General features: G+C 45.3%; 1 protein-coding gene across 1 annotated transcript in view; it reads right to left on the bottom strand.

The window, feature by feature from the left end:
* ITIH5 (inter-alpha-trypsin inhibitor heavy chain 5) overlaps positions 1–24,852 on the bottom strand; it is a 295,211-nt gene that overhangs the window by 151,786 nt on the left and 118,573 nt on the right. Inside the window, exon 6 of the mRNA XM_078677098.1 lies at positions 22,889–23,058. Within this exon, the coding sequence (XP_078533224.1) occupies positions 22,889–23,058 (170 nt within the window). The remainder of the gene's footprint in view (positions 1–22,888; positions 23,059–24,852) is intronic.

Below are 24,852 nucleotides of genomic sequence, written 5' to 3'. Positions count from 1 at the left end.
GGATGAGACAGGAGACCCCAAGACCTAGGTCATCATGCCCATCTGAGCCAGCAATTATGACCAGCATATTTGATGCTTTGAATCTAAAAGGAAAAAATATAACAGTCATAAAGATAATTGAGGATCGAGAGCCCAGCAAAACTACCAAACCCACAAAAATGCCCCTCCCATACTTCACCCCAGAAAGCATCTGTCACCCTAGCTATGTGTCCCAAGTCATTTAACTAGGAGGGCAGTCAGCCACTGTGGTCCACAGGCACCCATACAACAGGATCCAATGCCTGATAATGATTTATATTGTATGAGAAGAGATGCGCCCTCCCGCAGGAGCCCCATCCAAGACTGAAGGAAATCAAACCCCACTCACTCATCCAGTATCCACACCCGGAGGTGAGGTGGGCAGTGGCAACCATCCTCACAGACAGACATCCACGGCACACACCCTGCAGCCAGACCAGCAATGCAAGCAGCGAGAGAACATCAAAGTCAAGGCAGACCAGAGTGTTGAGACAAGGAGTTCAGGTCCACATCTGTAGAGCAGAAAATCAACGGGGCGTCTGAGAGTGTCTCAACTACCCCAGGCTACGGTGGGTTCACGTCAAGGAGCGCCTTTGTTGTTGCACCGCCTGTGTGTAGTCTGGAAATAACAAAATCTTTGCATTGTCGAACCCCAGATCAGGATGGGTGCGAGCCTCCTGGAGCACTGCATCTTGGTATTTAAAGTTCAACAGCCCCGGGAGGAGGCATCAGTACCAAGAAGTGGTGGACCCATTCAATGACAAAGAAGAGGGACAGTTTAATGTCTGGCAGCCATTGCTTGAACCAACCCTCCAACACTCCCGCCAGGTCCTACCTTGGTTTCTATGGCGTCTTGGAGTCTTTTATGACCTTAAGCACCTCACCCAACTCCGTAGTCCCCTGCGGCCCTGAGGCAGGCGCCTGATCAGTCGAGCCCTGTCCCTGGTCGTGGGGGCCCATTGGTGGGATCGTAAATTGGTCCATCTTTGTTTCTGACAGTGTGTGGGGCGGCACCTTTCTCTTCCCCATCGTCCACAGCCAGGATCAGGTGAGGCAAGGAAGTGAGTTGCACGACCCCCACAGAAGTGGGCTGAAGGCTTCTCCGGGGAAGATGAAATTAATTAAAGCATTTGACCCAGCACTTTTTTTTTTAGTGACCAGGACCTGCAAAGATTGACAAAGTTCGTCGTGCAGGTCTTTTAACGACTTTATTAAGGACATTTGCCAGTTTAGCAATTAGTGCTTCTGGTGACATGAAGAAAGCTGTTGAGTTGCTTGCCATCAGGCCTTACAGCTTCGCACAGTCTGTCTGTTTTCTTTTGGAATGACATGCTTTAGAAAGCCAAACCATTAAATATAATTGGGTTGCCCTGTGTCCCTCAAAACCTGGGTATATAATTTAGTCTGTAACTCATAAAACAAAGCCAAACAGCATCAACACAGAGTAGATCCCAAAATAAATCCCAGGAAAACATCTTTTTGATCACAGCTGGGATATCCACTATAATGGAGACAGGCCTTTAATTAAAGAGTTGTGTGCAAGTTGCCTTGTCTTTTGTTGTGTGCAACACTGTGCATGTTTCTCGTAAACGATTTCACGCTGGCAGGCAGAAAGGACAGTGTTAATACAATGGCATTTGTATGTTTAAATGCAAGGAAAAAAGCCTTTACATATTCGAGAGCTATAATTTGAATAGGATCTGCTTAATGAATATCGTGTTTTTCTAAAGAAACCTCTAAATTGTCTATCGCATTGAGGTTACTTTGTTACATAGAGAATTGTTGTAATCTTCTCTGAGGCAGGAAATGTCACAATTGCTTGATAATTATGACTCACGAGTCAACAATTTAATGTTTTCACATTAAGTACAATGTAACTACTTTTATGGTATGATTGGAGTGGTATTGAGTCAATGACCACAATCTATATATTAATCTGCCGTACCTTGCCTGAGGACCTGCCAAAGCTCCACTCTCTGCCTGCTGAGCTTCGTTGTACCGAGGGAGGACAAGTGCTGGTGCCCCGCTCTCCCCTCGCCGCTGTATGCCATCAACAGCCGCCGAGTAGGGGAGAGCGAGAGGTGGAAAAAACTACCTTGCCCAGCAGCCCTTGGGAGAAACCGGAAGTCGTAGCCCTTAGCAGCGCGCCAGGCGGCGCATTTAAAACAGGCTCCACATCCGCGTCGCGGGACGCCGGGCGCAGCCCGGGCCAAGGGCGGGCCCGTTTAAGCCCGTTCAAGACCGAGCAAGACTGGACTGGGCCCAACATCTAACATCTTGTTCTGTCATCCTCCTGTGATTCAGCTATAACCATCAGATTAGTTCTCACTTTGTGCTCCTTATAGTTAAAATATGACCACAAGGGGAAGTAGGAGCAAGACGGCCCAGGGGCTGGGCCAGATTACCGGCCCTATAGACCAATTTATCACAAGGGCAAATGAAGCGATTGATCAGGGGATAATACTCCTAGAAAGAAGAGTTTCACAGGATCTCGCTACAGCTCGAAGGTCTTCAATGGGCCTATTGGCCCTAGCTACAACCCCTATTCAGACAGGAGTAATCGCCCCACTATTGCATGAAGCCCGTGCGGACATCCATACTATCCCAAGTAACGTTGATCTCTCTGCTACACATCTCTCGTTGGACCCAGATACTTTGGAAGATCTGGAGAAATCACCGATTTTGCTGATAAGTCCTACCCAAATTGTGTCTCCAACTCCACTAGAACCATCGAACATGCATGATAAGGGGAAGAGGGAGGGAGCTATCCCTAAACAAAACGGTCAAGGGAAAACCATAGACGCCATCGCGTCAAAAATCAAAATAGATCTAGCAAACCCCCTCAAGTGTCTTCTAGAAACAACGCTGTAAACTCTTCATCTGCAGATATAGACGATCTCTCCGCAGCATCCTTAGTAACGGATGCTGCTGAAAGGGGGGAGGCTGCCAGCTTAAAAAGCAATTCTGATCCAAACAAACAACTGCTGGCCATCATCGAGGAACTAATCAAGACGCACCTACTCCCAATCGAACAAACATTAATGAGCATTGAGAAACAAATAGCTAAGCTCATCAATCATTCAAATAGTTCGACCAGACAAAATACATTAGCCCTTTCGAAAGCGAGTGGCAACAAGGATAACACCGTACAGAAACCTATAGCTCTAATTTCAACACCTAAAAATCCCACAAACCCTACTAACCAGCAAGTAAATGAAAAAGAGACTAAGGGCCCGACACAGCAAATTCAGGGGAAGACTGGAGTACCTACTGAATTAGATAAATCCAAACCAAAGTCATTGCCACCTAAGACCTCAGATATACAACAGGGAGGTGATACCAACAAAAAATTAGGAAGACCCAAGAGGCCTATTCATCTTCCCCCAGAGGCAAGTCCCTTTACTGTGATTCTCACGGGGGTTCCAGAACTCCCAGAAAACTCGAGAGAATCTACTTGGTCCCTAACGAATAAAGTGCAGCAATGGCTCAGTATAAATAGACCTCTGCCCCCCAATTGTAATAGCAGATTCTCTATGGTACGCAGGGTTTCATGGATCGGGGATACAAGGAAAAAAACACAGGGGGACTGTGTCATCATAAACTTCGATGACCCAGGCACGGTTAGGTATATATGTTCTTGGTCAGCATTGGAAAAAAAGGGAGGTATTGACGCCAATCGTCTGTCCTTCTTCTACCCTCCAATGTATAATTACGACCAAGACGCTCCCTTCAGTTGGAACCAATCTCCTGAGAGGAATTGGTCTCAAATAGATACACGTAGTAGGAGAAGGGACTGGGAACCATATACTTGGAATCCCAGGAGAGAGCAACCATATATAGAGGGTTGGAGAGGGATACCAACCAGTAATCGTTTTTCTGCCCTAGAAATGGTGGATTGACCATTATATACCCAAAAATCCCCAAAGTATGAATCAACATATTTTCTGTCGCCTGTAGCCCCTAGGGTATCCCAAATTCAAGTAAATGATTTATTTCACTATCCGGATAAACAAAAAACAGAGGAAATCAACAAAAAAATAGGGGAATCCAATAACGTCTCACACAAACAACAAATATCTCCTAGTGCATATGTAACAAGAAATGATTCTAATGAAGGTACTAACATCATATTTAGCCCCAGGGGTAATGATGAGCCCATACCAGAAGGTATTCAAGATAAGCTTACACCTCGGTGCGCCAGTGAACCATGTGAAGGGATTTTAGGTACATCTTTGAAACCAGAGTTAGGATCAACTCAGACAAATCGATATGATATAAATCAAAACATGTCTATACTAACATGGAATATTGCTGGACTTTCAAAAAAAGCGAATGACTCAACCTTCCTGAATTTGATAAACAACTTTGATATAATAGCCTTGCAGGAATGCTGGGACCTGGAACCTACTAATTTAGATGGTTACAGTACTAATTTTACCCCAGCTATCCAGACCAATAAAGGTAGATGTTCAGGCGGACTCTGCCTATACGCCTCAAATAGGGCTAATATTATACTAGAGAGAATAGATCTGCCTCAAGATAGCCTTAATAATAACAAAATTGGACATTCTTTGCAGGCTTTCCTTGTGACTGGGAAAGAGGTCGCCAGTTTCCTTATAATTAACCTATATAATAATATAGCGAGGGATGAGCAACCAGAATTCACAGACCACTTATTAAAACTTCTGAAGAAGGGAACGGGAGGGGATAAATTTGAAAGACGCATTGTAATATTGGGAGACTTTAATTGTCATTTATGCCCATATAGTGGAACAAGGGTTTGTGATATAAGAAGCCTTAATGGTGACTATACCACCCATTTTGAGCATACACCTGTTGGAAACCGAATGAACAATTTGCTACATGAATGGGACCTGGGCTTTTTCAACGAATTAACTGAGCCTATGACCGACTTCCAACCAACATTCCATGGAAGGGGGCCACTCACGACAATAGATTTTATACTGATGTCAAATAGTCATCACGGTGATGCTCTAGAAGCTAGAAGAGAAGACATAGTTATGAGCAATCACTATCCGCTTAGTGCTAAAATCCATATTGCCCCTAGTAGGAGTCAGCCTGGGAGTATAACGGAAAATCTCTATTGTCACTCAATATCCCTGGCATCTATAAATGGGTACTCCATAAAATGGTCTAAAGTAAATACAGATAAATTTCTGAAAAACTTGATTACGTCTGACCCTGATCTTTTCCAGACATGCCTTGAATACCCTCCAAATCCACCTGCAATAAAAATTGCCTTTGAAAAAATTGCAAATACAATTAGAAAAAATTTAACAAGGAAACAAAAAGAAACATCCAGGGCCAAGAGTTCAGGCTGGTTCAATTCAGAATGCTCAAAAGCCCATAACATACTCAAAGATACACTAAAAAAATCACCTAAAAATCAAACTGAGATCAGAACTGCTCGATTAGCTTATAGACAGGCAATTAAGAATAGGAAAAGGGAACTCAAAGACGCCGCGTGGGAGGCACTAATAAAAGCAAGTACCTTAAGGGACAATACGGCCTTTTGGAGGGAAGTGAACGCACCCTTTTTTAGGGATAGGACGTCCGACCTCATAGAAATTGCCATCACTGAGGATGTTTGGATAGATTACTTCACAGAGTTATATAAATTAGATGAGTCGATTGAACCATATAACCCCGAAGTAAAGAGATCACAGGAGAATGACCCCCAAAGAATCCAGACAGAGTCATTTCCGCTCCATATTCACTTTACTTATCCAGAAGTAGAACTGGCTATACTGGAAAGTACAAACGCTAAAGCTCCAGGACCTGATGGAATCCCCATCGATGTTTTCAAAGACAATATGCACTTATGGGCACCCATTATCACAAATGTCCTTAATTCTTACGGACTGGAAGGCTTCCCTACAACATGGCAAGAAGCCATAATAATACCAATTTTTAAAAAAGGTGAGAGAATGGACCCAAAATGTTATAGACCGATTTCCCTGCTGGACTCCATGATGAAGGTGGCCGGAAGAGTACTGTTGAATCAACTACAAGCCTGGGCCCTGGAAAACGACGTCCTTTCTAAATTCCAATATGGATTCGTTTCCGGCCTTGGAACGGTGGAGCAATGCCTTAATCTAGCCCTGATTATAGACAAATATCTAATGGCTAAGAAAAGCAACTTATATATGACCTTTGTAGACTTAAGCTCTGCTTTTGACTGTCTTAACTATAGCATACTCTGGTCCACCCTCATTGATTTAGGAGTTGATACAAATATACTTGCTTTTATAAAGGAACTATATCGTGGAGCAGGGGAAAAGGTTCGCTATGAAAAGAATGGAAAATGTACCAATACATTTCCTATAAAAAAGGCGTTAGGCAGGGGTGCATCCTCGCCCCGTTCCTTTTTAATCTTTATATAAACAGTGTTGCAGACTATTTGGCCAAACTAGATGTTGATTATCTAAAAATAAATGGTGTTGCAGTTCCAATTTTACTATATGCGGACGACGCTGTTATCATGTCTAGGACACAGCTAGGTCTTCAGAAAGCGTTGTCAGGGTTTTCCACATTCATGGGTTCGAGAGGACTCAAGATAAATGTGAGTAAAACCTTTACTATGTGCTGCAGTACAAAAAAGAATATACCCTGTAACACTTTTTTAAATTCAACAAAGATAAGCTTAACGAAAACTTTTAGTTATTTGGGTGTTCATTTTAATAATAAAGGAACTTGGAATACAGCCATTCACACACACAACCTGGCTTTCATTAGACAAATCGGTGCCCTAAAAAAGTTTGCCAAAAAATTAGGTGGGAAGCCGGTCCAGATTTTGCTTAACATCTACGTAGCAAAATGCGTTTCCACAGTGACATATGGTGCTGGTATCTGGGGTATGGCGGACTGTCGTGAGATACAAATCAACGAGAACGCCTTCCTCAGATACTTGCTAGCAGTACCACGATCCATCTCTACCACTGTCTGTCATAATGAGCTCGCTCGGGTCCATATTACAGATACAATTAAGTCTACCCCAATATTGCTATGGCATAAAATATGGACCTCGAACAAAACAGATTTTAGTAGAGATGTGATCACAGACTGTATGGCTTTAGCAGCTTCGCGGAAAATACCCTGGCTCTTCTATGTAAAAAAATTCCTAACTTCATTAGGGCTCTCTGAATTGTATGAAAACCCTATTTCATGTTCTTCAATTTCGAAAAAGGATCTTAAGGCCTGTTGTCTAGGCTTGCTTGAAGATAGACGCTCTTATTTAGAGGGCAACAAACCTACGATTGTTCATCATCACCTTTTGTTGCATGGTATAGGTATCCCGCTCTACTTGTCCCCTACATATTCTGTCTACACGAGATTTTTGATAACTAGGATGAGGACTGATTGTTTATATCGACTGTTAACATTTCCGATTACAAATGATTGGTCTGCTGACTTGATGAACTGTCCATGTGACAACATTTCTAAACAATCAAACATCCATGTTATTTTATTTTGTAAATATTATGAATGGGGAAGAAAGAAACATCTACTCCCACTGTTAAAATTATGGGGCTTAAGACAATGCAGACCAGCTTTACTGAAACTATATATGCTCCAGGATGATATTACAGTCGCTGCAGTGGCTATGTTCTTGAAATATGCAGTAAAGTGTAGAGCGTCCATGAACTGATGAACTGACTGAATTGATAGATACTACTTGTTCAATGTAAATATTCTTGTAAATATATCTCCTTTTTAAATTACTAAAACTGTGTTTTCCATCTTTTTTAATATTATTCTGTATTTAAAATGTGCTTTTATGGTTTTTTATTGTCAAAAATCGAATAAAGCTATCTTTGAATTGATTGAATTGACCACAATCTACGATACACTTCTTCACTCTAATGGAAAGAAAAATGTTGTATGTAATCACAATATAACATGACAGGAAGACATAACGTTACATAACTCAACATAACGTGCTAATTGTGCGGTGGAAATACAGATCCCAAATTCCTATGATTATGTTTTCTTTCAAAGATAAACACACGTTGGAGTGCAGCCCTGGCGAAAATTCCAGTTACAAACATTTTCCAAAGGTATCAGGCACATCTCTATCTGCACACTTGACTAAATATGAAAAGCAAAACATACAAGGGAATTTCAAAGAGTTAAAAAATATATAAACTAAAACCAATACACAGCATCAGAAAGCAAAACAAAAAATGATAACAACAGAAAATAGTCCACAGACACAACTAGAATCAGCTGGAATATTCTAGCAGGAGGAATTACTTTTGTGGAAAGGATTCCACAGGTCAATGTGCACTTTTCCTTTGTAGGTGTTTTTGCCTTGTTTTCAGTCCCAAAAGAGGACCCTTTACAGAAAGTGGAGCTGGCAGCGTTGCTATCCATAGTGAATCAGGTGCAGGTGCACCAGGGTCTAGGGGCGTTAAGGTGACAGTGGACCCATATTATAGCCACTGTTTATCATCCAACCAGTGGGGTTGTATGACACAACCACGTGTGCCTAAACCACGCATGTGCAGTGCTTAATTTGTACAAGAATTTAATTGTTAAAGAAGGCCAGTGCAGCCTGCACCAGTATTACTTAATTTTAGTGTATATTGACACGGTTGTTGTGGTCATCTCAAAATGAAAAAGACAGTGCCACCATGTGGTCGACTGTCATTAGAGCCGGTGCTGACAATTAATTGCGGGTGCCCAGCATCGGAAACCACCAGTATAAATTAAGCACTGCACATGCCTTAACCCTGTGTTCTTTACAGCACCTGCATCTTTACCACTCATGCCTTTACCACACATTTCTCCGCAACAAATTTTGTTTCGTTGTAAAGCCATGATTGGTAAAGGTATATGTGTGGTAAAGATCCCACCCGAGCCCCCCTACCCTGCGCCCTAAAAGTCAGTCCTCCTGCATTGTAATCTACCTGGCCCAGCCCTATTACCTACCCCAACCCCCAATCTTGAGCCCTGAAACCTGGCCCCCTAGGCCAAAAAATCTATCCTGACCCTCTCATCCGCCCTGAGCCCTAAACACTGCCACAGCCCTGAAAACTGCCCATTCCCCCTTGCCCTGAGCCGTAAAATTCGGCCCCTGGCCCGATAAACTTTCCTATCACCCACATCCCCACCTTGAGCCTTAAAAATTGTCCCCAGCCCTGAAAACAAGGACAAAGATGACATACCTAGCAAATCTGTTTCCGTATTTCAATTGAGGGGTAAAATCAGCTTTTCAGGTCATTTTCATTGGCAATGTTAACTCATTGCCTTTAATGTATTCACTGACCTCTCTGTGGCCGCATGCCTATGATTCCGCGCTGCGCTGAATTCCAGAGAAACAGCAGATCAGTACAGAGATCGTCCACTGTCACGAACGACTGTGCCGTCCCACAGCAACAAAACCAACAGCCCATGCTGCACATATACTCTCTCGTAAGTAACCTCTACTCTAGGGTGGGCAGTAAACTCCACCATGCCACAGTTGCAGAGTTTTTGCCGAACTCGGCACTCCAAGTGGAGTGCGGAGTTGCAAAACTCTGCGAATTCCACCAGCGGAACAGAGTTTTCCACCCACCCCATACTGGATGTGCTCTAAAGGGCAGATCATGTCACTCACAATGAAGTGAACCAATGTCTGAAGTGGGCTGACCCACTGGCCGCTGCTGTATGATATAGTGCAGGATTCTTCAACGAGTAGTTTGTGAGCTTCCAGCTACCTACAAGTAGCTCTCCTGTGTGCAGCCCAGCTTTTTAAATTAGAAACGTTTGCTTGGTTGAATTAATATATGTGTACCAAAATTATAAATCGTGTATTTAAGATGAATAGGCATGTAGTTTCAGATCTCATAAATTGTACTTTTTGAGAAAAATGGATTTCCAGAACATATATAAAGCTGACAATTGAGTGATAAATCATGCATCTGCAGTGCCTGCAAAATCTTTGTCCAAGAGGAATAATGTACAGGAACTGCTGGATGATGACCTGTTGCATATTTCTAGGTCTGATTTGCAGGATTTTGTTAATTCTGCTGTAAAGACTGCTCTGCTGGAGCATTCTGTAAAAAATCTAAGATGGAAGAGGATGAGGGCATGGACAATTCCCCAAAGGGAAATGTAGGACTTCACCTTTTTGGCTAAAGTCCCCTAAATGTTTTGCTTTCCCCTAGACCATTTTCCGGACATAGAGTAGCCATTTCAGATGCTTTGGGTACTTTGCCACAGCTGATCAGGGTTAAAGTACATGAGTTCCTTATTTAAAATGTAATGCTGATTGGTTGGCCATGATTGGTATGTTTGCCTTACTAGTAAAAGTCCCTAGCGATGTGCACTGTGTGTGCAAGGGCTAGTAATGCAAGGGCGCGCAGAGACGGAAACTCAGGCTTTCAGTGTAGGGCCTGCGCGCAGAATTCTAAGTTAGCCTGTAGTCCTGACAAGGGCAACCACTTGTCAGGCCTGACTTTCCCTTTTACATACATGTTGGTCACCCCTGTGGTAGATCCCAGGTAAGCCCTGTGCCGGGTGCAGTGTAGGTAAAAGGCAGAACAGATGCTGAAGTGTGTCCTATGTTCTTACAGTGAAAAACTCTCCATTTCATTTTTCACTGCTGAAAGGCCATCCTGCCCATAGGACAGAATGGGGGAGGCTGGGTGTTGTGTTTGTTAGCCCAGTTTTCTGTCAGTTTATAATTGAGAGGTACAGTTTAGTATGTATGAACTCACAGTGTTATAACACATCTTTCTGTGCAGGTGGTTTTGTCACTGTGTGTTCATAAACCACTGTTTTGGAAAGTAGCTGCGTTTTGTGCTCATAGCATTTCTGTGTGTCTCTGAAATGTGGATTGTCTGTCTGGAACTGAAAGGTGAGAGGAGCTTGGAGAGGTCTAGACCCAGGGAGGGGTTGAGATGGCACCAGGCTTCCCTGCATCCGGAGAGTAGGGGGAGGAGAAGCCTGGTAGGTGAAAAAGCCTGGGCTGGTGCTATAAACCAATTGACCCATCTCCTGCTGAGTGATTAAGGATCCAGACCCCAGTACCAAAGGGAAAGAGGTGACACTGGGAGGGAGACATCCAGAACTGATTTAGGGACGGGGTCAGGGAACCCTGAGCACATACAAACTTCAAGGACATTAAGGGGTATAACTAGGAAGAGTTAGAATTTTCTAATCAGTGGTTTACAGTAATGGAACGCACCTTTTCTAGATCTAGATTTATATGGTCATATGCACAACCCCGTCGGGCATATAAATATCTTACCCTTCCTAAGGACAGAGGCGGGCTAGCTCTTCCCAAAAGGAGATATTATTGGTCATGTGTATTACTCTACAGTAAGGAATTATTGCAAGGGGGAAAAACACAGAGAAACATACCGCTTCAATCTTTCAGCTACTGGTGGGGAATTCCTGCTATGGCTATTTATGGAGGCACATACACGACAGCTACCATAAAAAGGTCAAATTTAAGACTCTTTATAGCTGTTTAAGGTATGGAAGGTCGTAAAGAAAATATTAGGAATAGGACAAATCTCACATTATACACCGGTATTGAACAATCCAATTCTTCCACCAATAATCTTTAAGGATAACTGTGTAAACAAATTGTATAATTTAGGAATAACACAATTAGGGGATTTTTATACTACTCAGGGGATTAAATCTTTTGATGCTCTGAAGGAAGAATTTGGCTTAGATTGGCGGGATTTTTTTAAATATCTCCAAATTAGGGATTTCTTAACTCACAAACCTGGGGCAAGGACACTCGGGGAAGAATCTACTGTAGTAGAGACAATTATACACTCTAAGAAACACTCAATAGGCGGGGTTTATGTGTCATTGTTGGACATGTTCCCGGATGATTTAGATAAAAAGGCAATGAAGTGTCTAAGTAAACTTGAGATCTCAAAGGAAGGATTTTTATATTCCTATCAGCTAGCCCAAACTATTCTTATTTCTACCAAACTCCAGGCACAATTTTACAAAACCTGTTTTTTTCTCTACTATACACCCGATAAGATCGCAAAATAGGGAACCGGTAAGGGGACTTGCTGCCCGAGATGCAACCTATTTAAAGCAGATTCCATTCATATCTTTGCCTCTTGTCCGGTGTTAATACCTTTGATACAAGATATAGAGAGGTTTTTAACTTCTGTTCTTTACAGAGAGGTTACTTTGTCACCTGAGGCAATGGTACTTGGGGCGGAAGATCCAGATAACCTTGAGAGTGGCCACGATTTTATTTTCGTCGCTATGGCCGTTTTGCGGTTATGCCTAGCCTCGGCTTGGCTTGACCCGCTACCACCCTCTTTCCAACAGTGGCTAGCCAGGCTTTTAGCAGTGCATAATATCGAGATAGCTATATATAAGCGGAAAGGCAGACGGCGACGCAAAAGGGGTATGAAAATCTGGACTCCTCTCACACACTGGCGAGATTTACAAACTAAATTATTATTACTGCTGTAATGTATTTATGGTATTGTTTTAGTTTGTTTTCCGTGAAGCCTGGTATATATTCTGTAAATTTTCTATAATGAATATGTAAGTATGACAAGCATAATGTAAAGCTCATGATGTTAATGTGCAGATTGTTTACCTGTCCGGGGGCGGAGTGGGGGGAATATATAAGTTAAAAATAATAAAAACATTTAAACAAAAAAAAAAAAGGGGTATAACTAGGAGCGTTGAAACCCCTGAAAGCGGAAATTAAACAGATATGGATTGAGACTGTAAAGACTTGGACCCACTCTGTGGTCAAGAGAAACATCTGCTAAAGAAGGAGCAACTGAAGAGACTGCGGGGAAAATACCAATCCTTGCTTCGTGATCTGGGGCTGGTATACAGTTTGCTGTTCTAACTAATGGAGAGGAGGCTGTTGGGACTGTGCTTGGAGGCGCTGGGTGCCCCTGCTTGAAGAAAACTGTGCTTTGTGCTGTCTCTTGTAACCCCCAAGGGCCCGAGGTGAGCTGGATCCCTGTTTGGAAATACAGGATCATAAAAGTTTCTGGAGAAGTCCCAAGCAACACAGTGTGCATGTGCTTTTGCAGCTTGAGACCCTCAGAAGTTGTGTTGTGTGATCGTGGGCACGCAGGAGTAAGCTAAGTCGCGGACGCGCAGAGTGCGTGTCGTGGTGCAGCCAGGGTGTTGGTGAAGAGCGCCTGGACATCGTGTGCACCTGGAGAAAAGGAGAGACTCGAATGCGAAGGGGGCGTGTTGAGGTGCAAGTGGAGAGTTGGTGAAGAGCGCGGGATTGTCATGAGCACCAGAGAAGAGGCTAGTCTCGGACCCACGTGTGCGTGTCGAAGTGCAACCTGAGGCGCTGGTGAGGAGTGCTTGAGTGAAGGGGGTGCACTGAATTATAAGTAAAGTCTTCACAGTGCTGAGGGCGCATCTCGGTGTGGACTGAGACCGCCAGAAGGAGGGGCAAAGTCATTGGGCCCTCAGAGTCACTCGCAGCGGCCTGGACTGGAGCCATGGAAGAGCTAAGCCGCCGCACCCCGTGATGGAGTTCTGGATCAAGGCCCAAGTCGCTGACTTCGGGGAGGAGAGTGGGGTAGCACCCCCCAGGTAATGTGGTCAACACCTGGGGTGGGGTGCGGGCCAGGTGGGACACTCTCTCGGCCTCCCGTTTCAGTCAGCTGTGCGAGCCATAGCTTCGACTCGGATCCCGGCCCATGCTGACCCAAGGAGGGGCAGTGCTGGGGCCGGAGTGGGAAGCAGTACGTTTGTGTCATCATTTGATCCACAACGGGGGTACTGTTAACCGAGCACGTAAAACTGTTGTATTACACTTTGCATTATTGCTGCTAACGAACTATCGAACTGTCATATGATGCCTGACCTCATTTGGGCCTAACGAACTAAATGCTTGGTGTGCTACGCACTGCGTTATTGTTTCCATGCATATTACGTGATTGTAATGTGGCGCATTGCATTAATTCTTCAGTGCACCGTATCTGAGTATAACGTGGCGCAGTGTATTATTTCTTCATTGCACTGTACAGGATTGTAGCGTGACGCATTGCTTTTTTTCTTCCTGGTACAAGACATGCTGGTGGTGATACGCATTGCATTATTTCTTCAATTGCATAGTACATGCCTGTGGCGCTACGTATGGCCTTGTTTCTCTGTTGCACAGTATAAGAGAATATCGTTACACATTGCAGTATTTGTTTCCTTTTGCAACGTGTGTGATTCTAGCAATGCGACTGGCCTAACTTTTTGGAAACAGTTAGAAGTGAGCTTAACTGTTGTTTAGGAGCGGTGGTTGGGATTAGAACCTACCAACCCACCGGAAAGAATACTACACATTTGTTTATGTTAATTTTGTGTTGCGTGGTCGTATCGTATAATTGCTTATATAAAGATTATACTAATTTTATAAAAACTTGTGTGGAGTCTATTTGTGGTGACATCATGGGGTTATTGTGAGCATGGTTGCACATATTGAACACTCGTGCCTTGGAAGTGAAGTGAGCTTAACTGTTGTTTAGGAGCGGTGGTTGGGATTAGAACCTACCAACCCACCGGAAAGAATACTACACATTTGTTTATGTTAATTTTGTGTTGTGTGGTCGTATCGTATAATTGCTTATATAAAGATTATACTAATTTTATAAAAACTCGTGTGGAGTCTATTTGTGGTGACATCATGGGGTTATTGTGAGCATGGTTGCACATATTGAACACTCGTGCCTTGGAGATAAGTCTGGCTGCTCGTGCCAAGCTACTAAGGGGGTGAGCAGGGCTATCTCAGACGGTGTCCTTACTTAGCCTAACATTGAAGCGAGGGGTCGGGGACTCCCGCCTCCAGCATTTGGTGGCTGCGGTAAGTGATAAGGTCCCCCACTTCCAAAGGGAAAGCATAGGGAAGTTTTTTTTTTGGACATGTTGGTCCATATTCGTAAGGTGCTGGGGCTTGATCCTAAGTCATTGTTTGATGAGGGGTTTTACTCCCAGTATAGTACCTCAGTGGTGGATGACCTACCCTTTCTTGGTATCATTAAGGACATTCTGGCTAAGGAATGGCTTGAGGTCAACAAGCAGGGGATTCCTAGCTTTTTGGGTAAAAGATATCACCTGGCAGAGTTTGATGCCCAGTTTCGTCAAGTTCCTAAAGTCAATTCTATTTTCTCCTCCATGGCTTCTTCTTCTTTGTCTTCGAGAGAGGCTTCCCTTGCTGACCCGGCTGAACGGAAGGTGGAGTCTGCTCTGAAGCGTTCTTATGATGCTTCTCATTTTGGGGTTCGGGCTAGCACATACTCTGCCTATGCCTCACAGGTCCTTATCAAGGATTTTGAGAAGTTGTTTGACTGTCTTCAGGATCAGGGGGATTCCACTCCTATCTTGGCGCAGATGGAGGTCTTGGCTCAGTTTCTGTCTGATGTGACTTTTGATACTCTCTGAGCCTTCTCCTCGGCTGCCTGGGCAGTGTGGCTGGTCAAAGGTATTTCTGGACTAAGACTTGGCGTCTTGATGCTGCTCAGAAGGCCTTGATTCATTAATTGCCTTTTGATGGTCTCCGGCATCATGAGGATGATTTGAAGATGATGGTGCAGCGGCCTGCAGAAGAGAAGAAGTTATTGAAACCTTCCAGAGTGTCCAGAATAAGAAGTCCTTTTTCCATATACAAGGGTTTCAGGGGGTTCTGTCTTCTTCTCAGCCCTTTTGTGGTCGGGCCTGTGGTCGGGGGCTGTGTTCCATTATAAATCCCAGCCTCAGCAGCAACAGCAGCCCCAGGGTGCTGGACAAAAATGACTATGCCAAGGTTGGAGCTCGGCTCCATTTATTCCTGGATTGTTGGTCAAGACAGATTTCCAACCAGTGGGTTCTGTCGCTCATCGATCTGGGTTACCGGATTCCGTTCCAGGGCCCTCCCCCATTGGACTGTTTTCGGGTTACCCCATTGTCAAGAGACTTCATGAAAAGGTCTGCCATGTCGTCAGTCATAGACCGCTTGATGTCAAAGGGCGCTGTTGTCCTGGTTCCGGAGGCGGAGCGGGGCCTGGGGTTCTTTTCAACTCTGTTCCTGGTCCCAAAACCCAATGGTTACTTCCACCCGATTCTGAATCTCAAGTCTTTAAACAAATTGGTGCAGCTGGATCATTTTGGATCATTTTCAGATGGTCATCTTGCGATTGTCATTCCCCTCATCCAAAAGGGCAATTTTTTGGCTTTTCTGGATTTAAAAGACACCTATTTTCATGTTCTTGTCCATCCGGGAAGTCAGTCATTCCTGAGATTGGCAGTGAATGGGGTCCATTACCAGTTTCGGGTTTTGCCTTTCGGCCTCTCTACTGCTCCCCAGACTTTTACCAAGGTATTGGCTCCTGCTGTGGGGGTTTTGCAGCTTCAGGGTTTCTCTGTGTTTCCCTATATTGATGATTGTTTGGTCTCTGCTTCCTCCCTTCCTAAGGCTCTCTGGCAGTAGAGGTGACGATGGCCATGTTCCAGGGTCTGGTGTTCAAGCTACATCTGCCAAATCTAATCTGGTTCCTGTGCAAAGACTTCAGTTCATCGGGGGTCTTTTCAATACCTTGTTGGGGGTGGTGTGTCTCCCTCCTGCTCGGATCTCTACCCTCCAGACTCTTCTGCAGAACCTGCTGAGTCACCCTTTTGCCCCAGTTCATGTTTGGTTGCGGGTCCAGGGCTTGATGGCTGCCGCCACGGCTGTGGTTCCCAGGACTCACCTGCACCTCAAGCCCTTGGTGAATCATCTGTAGACTCAGTGGGACCCCAACTGTGCAGATTACAACGCTCATGTTCCTCTCTATCCTGTTCTGGTTCGGGATTTGGACTTGTGGCTTTGCACTCCCAATCTGGAGAAGGGTATGTGTTTTCAGCTTCCTCCTCCCCTCTTTTTGACAATGGGCGCTAGTCTTTGGGGATTGGGGGCCACGATGGGGTCCTTGGAAACCAAGAGTCAGTGGTCTTGGGAGAACAGCACCCATTCCTCAAATTCACGAGAGTTGGCGGTCTTTTGGAAGCCGATTCTGTTCTTTCAGGTTTCTCTCTGAGGGGCGAATCTGTTAGTTCGTACCAACAATCAGATGGCTCGTTGTTACTTGAACCATTAGGGGGGGGACCCGGTGCATGTCTCTGAATCTGCTGGCTTTTATGATTTATACCTGGTCAGAATCTCACCTGTCGGCGCTTAGTGCTGTTTACATTCAGGGGCAGCTGAACTTTCATGCAGACAGCTTGAGCCGAAACCTTCCGTCCTCGGTTCTGTTCCATCTGTCTGTTTCTCTGTTCTGGGACCTTTGTCTTCGGTTCGGGACTCCCTGGATCGATCTCTTTGCTTCCCCCACAACTCTCTTCTTCCTCAATTCTGTTCCGAGGTGGTTTGTCCTCAGGCTTGGGCAGTGGATGCATTCTCGATTCCTTGGCCCTCGGGATTTCTGTATGCCTCCTCTCCGATTCCCCTCCTCCCGAGGGTGCTGCAGAAGATTTGGAGGCGATGGTGTCTGTACTCTTGATTTCTCCTTTTTGGCCTTGCCGCCCTTGGTTTCCACTATTGAGGCAGCCGGCGGGGACAGGTTTGTCCGGCTTCTCTTGGTTTCGTCTCCAATTGTTTACTCTCCTGTTTTTACCCTGTCTTCATCTCTTATATCTGATGGCCTGGCTCTTGAGCTGCTAACATTAGAATCTTTGGGTTGTTCTTCTTTGGTGGCCTGTGACATTCAGGAGTCGCATCGACCTTCAACCCTTACGAGCTATGGCAAGCATTGGGGCTCTTTTCTCTCTTGGCGCTCCTCTCATGGTGTGGATCCTGTGGTTGGGGATCTAGCTTCTATCATTGAATTTCTTCGAGATGGGTTTTTGAAAGACCTTTCCCCAAATACTTTGTCTGCTCGATGGGCTGCAGTTCGGGCATGTAGAGGCCCGGGGGCCTCCTTGGAGGGTGTTGCTCCTTTGGTGAGTCTGCTTCTGCAAAGTTTTCGGCTTCATCATTTGGTCACTCCTGTGATTGTGCTTTCTTGGGATTTGCCAACTGTTTTGAGGGGTCTGCTGTTGCCCCCTTTGAGCCTTTGTTGGAAGCGTATTTATTGTGGTTATCTGCTAAGGTGGCTTTTCTGTTGGTCATCACCTCCGCTAGGCGGTTCAGTGAGTTGGGTGCCGTGCCTGTATCCTTTCCTTATTTGCAGTTTCTGCAGGACAGGGTGGTTTTGCAGCTTGACCCAGCTTTTCTACCCTAAAGTCTCCTTCAAATTACATTTCCAGCAGGAGGTGGTTATTCCTGATTTGCCTAGGGATGGGGATTGTCTTGTTCCTTCGGCCTTGGATGTTCGCAGGGTGCTTCAGGTTTACCTTCAACTTACCCTGGGGTTACGTCTTTCTCCTGTCCTGTTTTTTTCCAGTGGGGGTGTGGCTAGGGGAAAGAAGGTTTCTACTTCCACCATCAGTCAGTGAGTGCTTTTGGTGGTCTGCCAATCCTATAAGTTTGTGGATCTGCCTCTTTCCACTCAGGTGCAGGGGCGATTAGCAATCCCCTTCCCTGCAGTGCTTTGAGACCCTCATGGGTGAATAGCACGCTTACAAATCCCTGATTGATTGATTGATTGATTGTGTCCACTTCCTGGGCTGAGGCAGAGGGGGATTCTATCCAGATTTGTAGGGCGGCTACTTGGCAGTCCCATCATACGTTTGTCCGGCATTATCGCCTTTATGTTTTTCATGCCTCCGTGGACAATTTTGCTGTTGGAGTCTTGAACGCTACTGTACCTTAATCATTTTTTTAATTAAACTTTTTGTACTTTTGCATGGATCCCTGGTGTCCTGTGTTTTTCTTCATGTTCTTTTCTGCTTGTGAGGTCCTCACATCGTAAGGACTGGGAGAGGGGGACATATGAGGGGGTAATGTTTAGTTAGTTACTGGTAATCTTCATTACCCCGATTAAGGGCCTCCTCGTCCCAGTTCTGTTTCCTCCCTCCCTCTGTGTTTGTGTCTGGACTTGTTGATTATTATTATTATTATTATTATTGATAACAGGAACGGTGGTGGGTGGTAGGAGCTTATATGTTAAAAATAAAAGAAACACTAACGTTCTGAATTGGACTGTCATGAGGCAGGATTGCCTCACATCGTAAGGACTGGGACAAGGAGGACCTTAATCGGGGTAATGAAGATTAGCAGTAAGTAATTAAACATTACTGCTGTCAAACCATCCTGATGCACTGAAGTGATCACTGCTGTTAATCGTGCATAGGATGGCCACTACTGTAATCTTGCTTGACATGTTCACTATTGCAACACAAATAATAGTAGCTTGTGATGATTTCCACTGAACATAAGTAGCTCTTATTACAGAAAGGGTTGGAGACCCCTGATATAGTGGGCGAGAGCAAAATGTAAATGACACAATAACAGACAAATGTTTGAAGAGGATTGGTTTAAAGTCTCCAAACTGAAATATGATATATACATACAAGGATACAAGCAAAGCACCCAACTCACCGAACCGCCTAGCGGAGGTGATGGCCAACAGAAAAGCAACCTTAACAGATAACCACAATAAATCCGCTTCCAACAAAGGCTCAAAGGGAGCAACAGCAGACCCCTTAAAACAGTTGGCAAATCCCAAGAAGGAACAATCACAGGAGTGACCAGACGATGAAGCCGAAAACTTTGCAGAAGCCGGTTAACCAAAGGAGCAACACCCTCCAAGGAGGCCCCGGGTCTCTACATGCCCGAACTGCAGCCCATCGAGCAGACAAAATATTTGGGGAAAGGTCTATCAAAAACCCATCTTGAAGAAATTCAATGATAAAAGCTGGATCCCCAACCACAGGATCCACACCATGAGAGGAGCGCCAAGAGACAAAAGAGCCCCAGTGCTTGCCATATCTCGTAAGGGTTGAAGGTCGATGCGACTCCTGAATGTCACAGGCCACCAAAGAAGAACAACCCAAAGATTCTAATGTTAGCAGCTCAAGAGCCAGGCCATCAGATTTAAGCGATGAAGACAGGGTAAATACAGGAGAGTAAACAAGTGGAGACGAAACCAAGATGAGCCGGACAAACCTGTCCCCGCCAGCTGCCTAAGTAGTGGAAACCAAGGGCAGCGAGGCCAAAAAGGAGGAATCAAGAGTACAGACACCATCTCCCCAAAATCTTCTGCAGCACCCTCGGGAGGAGGGGAATTGGAGGGGAGGCATACAGAAATCCTGAGGGCCAAGGAATCAAGAATGCATCCACTGCCCAAGCCTGAGGACATACCACCTCGGAACAGTACTGAGGAAGAAGAGGGTTGTGAGGGGAAGCAAAGAGATCTATCCAGGGAGTCCCGAACCGAAGACAAAGGTCCCAGAACAGGGAAACAGACAGATGGAACAGAACCGAGGATGGAAAGGTTTGGCTCAAGCTGTCTGCATGAAAGTTCAGGTGCACCTGAATGTAAACAGCACTAAGCGCCAACAAGTGAGATTCCGCCCAGGCACAAATCATAAAAGCCAGCAGATTCAGAGACATGCATCGGGTCCCCCCTGATGTTTCAAGTAACAACGAGCCATCTGATTGTTGGTACGAACTATCAGATTTGCCCCTCGGAGAGAAACCTGAAAGAACAAAATCGCCTGCCAAAAGACTGCCAACTCTCGTGAATTTGAGGAATGGGTGCTGTCCTCCAAAGACCACTGACCCTTGCTCTCCAAGGACCCCATCGTGGCCCCCAATCCCCAAAGACTAGCACCCATTGTCAACAAGAGGGGAGGAGGAAGCTGAAAACACACACCCTTCTCCAGATTGGGAGTGCAAAGACACAAGTCCAAATCCAGAACCAGAACAGGAGAGAGAGGAACCAGAGCGTCGTAATCTGCACAGGTGGGGTCCCACTGAGTCTACAGATGATTCACCAGGGCGTGATGGCAGCCATCAATCCCTGGACCCGCAACTAAACATGAACCGGGGCAAAAGAGCGACTCAGCAGGTTCTGCAGAAGAGTCTGGAGGGTAGAGATCCGAGCAAGAGAGAGAAACACCACCCTCAACAAGGTATTGAAAGACCCCGATGAACTGATATATACACATACACATACATATGTATATATCATTTTAAATTTTTGTAAAATCAAAAGATCTTGGCTCGTGACGGAACCACACCGTCACGGATGCGCTGTGCTGGTGATGGAGTGGTTCCGTCACGGCGTGGTCACCCCGCCCACGCTGCAGGAATTCCGTGCCTGCGCGGGCGTTCTATTGAGCGGGCGGGGCCATGACGGAACCACTCCATCACAAGCACAGCGCGTCCGTGGCTCGTGACGGAGTGGTTCCGTCACAAGCATGGCGGCGCTGCGCGGACCCCCTCCCCCCAGCGACGTGGCGGAATTTCCGCCGTGGAAAGGGGTTAAAAATGGTGTTACTACAGACTGTATGTTGCAGTTGGTGCAGTTAATAAAACCGCACAAAAACTCAGTTATCTGCATAAGCAAACAATAACTGCTCTAGCCTACTGTGCATGCCCTTATTCTCCTAACCTAACTAGAGAGACTAGCTTAGCACCTCTGATGTAATTTGCCAGAGAAGTGAAGTACAAGCTCACCAAAGTTTGGAGAGAGTGGCAAATATAAAGCAAATCTCCCTCTAATGAGGGCGAACATACAACCAAACCTGATGTGATTGGTGTGAGCACACTCCCTTTCAATCAGTAGAAAAACACACGTTGTCTAAGACTGGGACACGGAAGAAAATAGAGATTCAGCACAAACAACCGGAGCAAGTTCTCATCAAAGATCTTCTCTCATACATTTTTAAACACGTGTTTCCTAATTGAAAAGCCACACAGTCTCACGAAGAGAGAATATGCACAAAACAACCGTTCAGAAGCCTGCCAAGTGCACCTTCCAATCAGATCTTGACTCACCTCACACAGATTTAACAGCGAATCAGGAAGCAGTTAGAATCTCTCTAACTCAACCCACAGCCTTCACGAGTCAAACCACAGATGGAATCACCTTTCATCACATTCATTGACTTTCCCTGACATTTTTACACAGGCAGACAGCAGCCCACGCGTGGTGCTCACAAGCACATTTCGCACAATTTCCGGATTTCCAGCACAGCGGCGGAAGCAACAGAGAGGGCTTGGGGGAGAGAGCAACATGGAGGCCATTAGACGAGGGGTGACAAGCAACAGGTGAGAGAGCATCATGAAAGGCGTGGGGTGAAAAATACGCGTGAGCAGGCAATGGTGAGCATATGGGGTGGGGGAAAAGCAAAGTGCAAGAGAACAACATGAAACAGGAGGAGGGAAGCACACAGAAAACAAAGAAAGAGAGGAAGTACACAAGAGCCAATGCAACATGGAAGGGGCATCAAGAAGCACACGGGGTGCAGAGATCAACACAAAGTGCAAGGGGGGGGATGCACATGAAAAACACAGCTTGAAAATCATGCACACTCACAGAGTGCAAAACTGAAAAGAAAAAAATAGTGCTTGAAAAGCAAGCAGTGGAAGCATAGAAGCCAGCCAGTCAAAACTGATGGTAAAGAGGCAATGTTCCATGAGCGGGACAGATCTATGATTGACAAGCAGGGACACGAATAAGAAGCAGGCAAATAAAAGGGAAAGGAAAGCCAACCAATAGTAAGCAATGGGTGGGCTCCAAGTCACTGTATGTTCTTGGTAAACCCACAAAATGTCTTTCAATAGACATTGCAAAACGCATGGTCCCCAAATGCTCAAAACATTTATGTAGGCAGAGAAGTGCACCCACATGCACCCGGGAGTGCACCCGGGACGCTCCTTCGCTGGAGCAGCTGCGCGCATTACAAATGCCATTAACATAACATAACATAACATAACATAACATAACATTTTTCAATGCCTAATACTTTTACAATAGAATGCATTACAATGCTGTCTCTGGCCATGCATACAAACCTTAATATCTCCCACGCTCAGTTCTCTGTTTACGTCGTATCGAACAACGAAGTCCCCCAAAATGCCATTTTGGGCAATCTTGGCCTGCTGCACCACGTTGGGGTTGAAGGTCACTTTGACAGAATTGTGAGTTTGCTTGATAATAGTAGAAGGGGGAGGGGAGGACTTGTCTGTGCAAAATAAAAATAACAGGTCATTTGCATTATACTTTTGTTACAACTATCAGACAAGATTTCATGACAGAAGCACACATCCAAAATATCGTTCACTTTAAAGCTGAGAGCGATTTCAGCATGAACTATGTAAAGATATATATATTTGCCATCCCATTTCCACCGCATTATGGTGTCGAAACGTACTACTCAGGGGTGCTCTCACGTTCTACCCCTCACTATCTCTTGCATGCTCTGTTTTGCTCTGTTTTTCTCTCTATTTCTCTCATTCACTCTGTTCTCTCTTGGGGACTCATTTACAAGAGATCTCCACTGCCGGAGCATCACATTTTATCATGCTCCGGTAGCGAAGGCCTCTCAATCATATCTATGAGGCGACGCAAAGCCACCTTGCGTGACTCTGCATGGCCTCATAGGTATGGAGTAAGGCAAGAGAGCGCAAAGTGCTGCCTTTTTCCTTTTTTTCCCAGAATTTTAGAGTTTTATATAGCGTGAACTAGATCTGAGACATCAGGTATCAGAACACTTTACATGGGCACCCGTTTTGTTACGGATGACATTCATTTATGTTAGGCACTCGGAGATTACGTTATTTGCCCAGTATCACAGGATGTTGAGCGTCATTGTCGAGACTCGAACCCAGTTCCCCAGCTTCGAGGTCGACCACTCTAGCCGTAGGCTTGCCTTACTCTATGTCAAGAAGGCATTCCATGGGCGTTGCTGTGGGTTTTCCCATGCAGCACTCATGGGTTTTGACACATTCCCAGATGTACAAGGATCTGTAAACCTAGAAATGGGTCAAAACTCCTGTGCCTCCCCCGGGAAGGTGTAAGAGGGAGAAATAACTTTATTTCTGCTTGTTTTTCCTCTTTCTATGTGTGCTGCATTTTGCAGTGCACACAGAAAGAGGGAAACTCCTCCACTGCTTGTTTTTGTGCAGGAAGGTGTCCCTTAATGTACAAAACAATTGAGCCAACAATGCAAATGCCCTTGCACCATGGTGCGTTTGCCCTAGGCACCAATTTGTGCGCAGGCAGGGAGGACAAGAATGCGCTGTATTTCATTAATACAACAGATTCCTGCCCATTTCCTTTTGATGCGGGGAAGCACTGCAAGAAGACTTGCGGCGCTGCCCTACGCCAAAAAGTAGTAAATGAGGCCCATGATTTCTCTCCATCTCCCTCTATTTCTCTTTCTCTCCCTCCACTGTCCCTCCCTCTCTCTCTCTCACTCCCTCCTATTTCCTTCTACTCTCTCACTCTTTCCTTTGCCTCTTCCTCCTCTCTCTCCTCACCGACGCTCTCCCACTTTCTTTACTCCTATGTCTTCCTCTTTCTTACACCTTCTTTCGCTCTCCTGGTCTCCTCTTTCTCTTTTAACCTCGAATCCATTTTTATCTCTATATCTCTCATCCACTCTTCCCTTTCTCTCTACCCCACGCTCTCACTGCCCTCTCTTTCATTCTTCCTTTCGTCTCCTTTCCTTTTGTCTCCTTTTCTTTTCTCTCTGCTTCTCGCTCACTCCTTGTCCTCTCGTTCGGTGTTGCTCTTTCCCTGCCTCTCTTTTCCTCTCCATCTGAACCCTCTCTGCCATTATGTCTTTCTCTCTGGCTGTCAGATGTTGATGACTCCCAGTACATGCAGCTGATTGGCTGCTCTGCAGTCCATCTGCTCAGATGTTCTCATTTTCTATTAATCGTGTATCACTTTTAACAAGCACCGCAACCTTGGCACCACACCCGACACAAAGGCTCTCCAAGAACGCATCTGTGTTACCTCTACGTGCGTCCCA

The sequence above is a fragment of the Lissotriton helveticus genome, chromosome 1_1, assembly GCF_964261635.1.
Source record: "Lissotriton helveticus chromosome 1_1, aLisHel1.1, whole genome shotgun sequence".
NCBI classification, from domain to species: domain Eukaryota; kingdom Metazoa; phylum Chordata; class Amphibia; order Caudata; family Salamandridae; genus Lissotriton; species Lissotriton helveticus.
The sequence above is the reverse complement of the archived record's forward strand: the minus strand, read 5'-3'. Positions and strand labels throughout refer to the sequence as shown.